A 4,161-nucleotide genomic window follows, 5' to 3' on the forward strand; every position below is an offset into this window, starting at 1 on the left:
TCTAAACTCAAGACCCATTAACTCATCAACTAAACCAAAAAAAAAAACTTAGTCGTGTCTCATCAACTATAGTATTGTTTAGTGATATTTTTGTATTTCAATTTTTTTTTTTACAAAGCCAATATGTACAAAAGATGTTATTTGTACAATAATCATGAAACTAATTTTAGGATATTCAAAAAACCGAAAACCGATCCAATCTAAACCGAAAAAAATTGGATTGGATCGAATCGGATTTGAAAAAAAATCTAAACCGAAGGGATTGGATCGGATGAATTTTGCTTCCAAAACCGATCCAATCCAGACCGCGAACACCCCTAGTAGCTAACGTATGGAAACAAGAGTCACCCAAATTAAAAGGAAAAGGCTCCTACTAAAAATATTAAAAATTACCATCATATCGAAAATAATAGTATAATGGTAAATAGTATGACACTAATAACATCTTAATAAATAGTTAGTGGGGATGAAAAGCATGGTTTGTAAACTACACGATTCGAAAAAGTAGTGGTCAAATCGAAATCTCAAGAGCAAATATGAAGGCAAGCATAAACTAATACTGATATATCAACCTTTAAATAAACCTAAACATTTCCCAAGTTCGAATTATTATAAAATCAATGCGGAAGCACTATATTTGTTTGTATATAACAACTTACATCCCCACAACTTTATTTACACACTAGAACCAACCATAAGCATATCTCCTAGTTCATGGCATATTTCTGAGTCCAAGAACGGGCAGTACTCTCGTACTTGGCCTTGTCAGTCTTGTACATGTGGGCAATGTCAGGGACCAAAGGGTCATCGGGGTTAGGATCTGTCAGAAGGGAACAAATTGACAGTAGCACCTGCCACAAATTGCAATGTCAATGGAAGTCTGAATACATAAATATCTATGGCAATGGCTGGTAAATTTCACTGCTATAATCAAGTGAGATGGTTAAAACATTCCTGCATTTTCCACTATTTTCTTTCTATGAAAATTCAAAACTCAATAAAAGTTACTTATTATTTTCCTATACTTAGATTTTTATCAAAAAATTTGGGAGGTTACGCAAAGAGACCCGTACAAGGAATAAGTGACAACTATGAAGACTTACCTTGGAAACTGTAAGAGCAGGGCTCCACTGCTCTTTCAGAATGTCAAGACAGATACTTCCATTGCTGTTTATGTTAGGGTGAAATACCTTCGTTCGGAAGGAGACCTACAAAAACACCACATTGTAAATACTTTTCCCAACCCAAACTACCGACATTTTTTCGACCCAAGATCAAAGAAACATGCCTAAGACATACTTCAGGCCTCAAAGAAAAGTTATAACATAATAAAAAGGTCAAAAGTTAAACATTAAAAATTTACAACAAAGCAATATCAGATAGAGGACCATAAATGCTTCACCAAGCTACCATACAAAACTAAAGATGTAAAGGGACTCTTTATCACTTGCACCTACATATTCAAATATCTGGTTTAGTTCATGTCAATGACATGGATGGTGATACGAACCTTGGGAGAACCTCACCTCAAAATATAGCTTGTAAGGTAGGAGAGCCCAAAGTCTATATAAACCCCACATCAAAACCCTATGTTTCAATGTGGGACTCCAAGTCCCATACCTTGCAATTGCATCGTAACAGAGGGTCTTGTTTTGATATTAGTTTCGTAACAAAAGCATTAATTAGAGATCATATCTCAATATTATTCTGACAATGGACAATGGTTGAAATCAATGTCATGGCATGCCACAAACTACAGGAGAATATTTGTCAAAAAACAATTAAAACTGCAAAATCAGCAATTCAATTTTTTTAGAGTCAAATATTTCAGCCAAAATACATATTAATTTCAATTTTCAATACAATATCCCATAAGAAATTGAATAAGATGATCAATCTCTTTTATGCTCATACTGTAACAGAGATAGCAAGAAAGCACTTGAATCCAACACGTTAGCTTAGGCCTAGTTAGTTACCTTTGGAGGCTTAAATGGATAATCTGGTGGGAAGTGAATGGTCACTAGGAATACACCACCAGCATAAGGACTGTCGGCTGGACCCATAATTGTAGCTTGCCAATGAAACATGTCTTCACCAACAGGGCCTGCTCGAGTGTAGAATACATAAGAATCATGATAACCTTCTTATACAAGAGTATGCTTGGCACTTGGTGCAGATATATACCTAAATATAAAATATTATAATACATGCCATACATTTATTATATATCTAACTCATTTTCATTAATTCCTTTTCATTTGTATCACTCTGTATTCATCCCAACCAATCCAAACTCTACTTTATTGTTGCAGTTGGCAACATGAACCAGCAGTCAAAAGTTCCAAACCAATTCAAATCTACATATAGCTTCTGCTATTCTCAACCCAAGGTTTTTTCCATCCCTAATCCTTATGCATTCTGCAACAGTATCCTACTTCACTATTATCGCAACAAATGTTTTCTCTCTTTCTTTCTTTTTTAAAGCTCCATTCACAAATGTTGTCACTAGCCACCCTGCTACCCTCACATTTCCTACTTCATTCACAACAGTATCCTACTTCACTACTACTGTGCTCTCACATTTCCATACCATGCAAGCAAAATGGTGTAAATTTGTACAATCCAAACCCATATAAAACAACTTTCCCTCATTGTATTATATCTCAAATTCAAACAAATCTCAATTTACTCAAAAGAATATTTTTGCATCTCGTCCAGGTATAAAGTAATTCAACCATAAATAAACCACTTTCAATCAGTTAAGAGAAGTTAAACCGTATGGAACGTTTAATAATCACAAATCATTTTCCAAATGACAAATAAATGGAAGAGATAACAGATTACGAGGAGTCAAAAAAGAATATATGAGAAATGCATTTGCACACATGAGAAAGTAGAATGATCTAGAAGTACCAACAGAACATATTAATTTTTCAGCTTGCACATATATGTACACAACTACACATGGTTCTGAGCTATTGAAACAACAGGACTATATGTGTGTGTGTGTGTGTGTGTGTGTGTGTGTGTGTGAGAGAGCGAGAGAGAGAGAGAGAGAGAGAGAGAGAGAATGAATGTCAGTGCAAACAAACCAGCGCTGCAGGAAACAGGAGGGTCCTTCTGTAGGTCCTTCAACTCCTTAGTAATGCGTTTTGAAGCCATCACAAGTGTACTACTAAGTTTAAGACACAAATTTCAGGTTTCTCACTTCTAAAATTTAACCCAAAAAAAAAAAGAAGAGTGTGAAATGATAATTATAAGTTCTAAAGCAAAAAATTATTTCTAAAACAGCTTATCAAATTTACACAAAATAGCATACTAGCCGATTCAAAGTGAGAGTACACATGATAATCTAGAATGCTTTCTAGATTTTTACCAAAAAAATAAAATAAAATAAAAGGACCCCCTAGAAAAATAGCTCACTGAAACCCAGAATTTGAACCATACGACCAACTATTAAAATTTTGAAATAAGAAAAATAAACAAACAAAAAAAACTGCCAGTGCCGTTGCAAAAAGCAAGAAAGTAAAAATAATCAACAAACAAAAGGGTAAAAGGAAAAAGTGAGATTAAACCCGAAAAACCCCAAAAATAAAATTCCTCTTTCATCAAAATCCGATCACACAAAACAAACCCCCAAAGCAAGTGTTGCAAAGGGAGGAACAGACAGCACGGAATGATCAAAAGAAAGAGAATCGAAAAGGGCACAGAGATTCGTAGCGAACCTTGCAGTCCTAGGGTTTGAAATCAGAGAGAGCAAAGCGTTGAAGGGTGGAAGGGTGACACTGATGAGACTGTTTTCATATATAATGTTGTGCGTCCATTGGATACCTACTATGCAGGTTGGTAAAACAAATTTTTCAATTTTTTTTTTTATATTTTTAATTTATTATATTTATAAAAATAGGTTATATTTGTTTTATTTTATTTTTTTCATAGGAATTTCTTGTAACTGTTTTGTTATGCTAGCATTAAATTTATTCTTTTTTATTTCTTTTAGAATGATAATTCAATGATTTTGTTGTTGGTTTCAGATGAACTCAAAAAGGCTGAATTGAATTTTATAAAAATAATTCGTTAATTAAAAATTAACTCAAAGTAACAAATCAAGATAAGGATAGAGAGAAATCAACACAATAGCTTTTACGTGGAAAATTCAAA

At 33.8% G+C, this 4,161-nt stretch overlaps 1 protein-coding gene across 4 annotated transcripts; it reads right to left on the reverse strand.

Moving 5' to 3' along the window:
* Nucleotides 1-537: 537 nt before the first annotated feature.
* On the reverse strand, nt 538-3,810 carry LOC133297879 (ubiquitin-conjugating enzyme E2 28-like). 4 transcript variants are annotated; one of them, XM_061497106.1, is made up of 5 exons: nt 3,726-3,810; nt 3,093-3,210; nt 1,977-2,104; nt 1,104-1,208; nt 538-851 (listed from the first exon to the last, which is right to left on the reverse strand). In XM_061497106.1, exons 2-5 carry the CDS (start codon nt 3,160-3,162, stop codon nt 708-710), a joined length of 447 nt encoding a protein of 148 aa, XP_061353090.1. In that variant the 5' UTR covers nt 3,163-3,210; nt 3,726-3,810; the 3' UTR covers nt 538-707. The 4 variants fall into 4 exon arrangements, with proteins under 4 accessions (XP_061353090.1, XP_061353093.1, XP_061353091.1 ...); XM_061497109.1 differs by having other exon boundaries at nt 1,977-2,107; XM_061497107.1 differs by having other exon boundaries at nt 3,093-3,172; nt 3,726-3,798.
* Between the last annotated feature and the right edge of the window lie 351 nt (nt 3,811-4,161).

Source organism: Gastrolobium bilobum, unplaced genomic scaffold (genome assembly GCF_033153095.1).
Source record: "Gastrolobium bilobum isolate Gb01-03AN ecotype WA unplaced genomic scaffold, APGP_CSIRO_Gbil_v1 utg19275, whole genome shotgun sequence".
NCBI classification, from domain to species: domain Eukaryota; kingdom Viridiplantae; phylum Streptophyta; class Magnoliopsida; order Fabales; family Fabaceae; genus Gastrolobium; species Gastrolobium bilobum.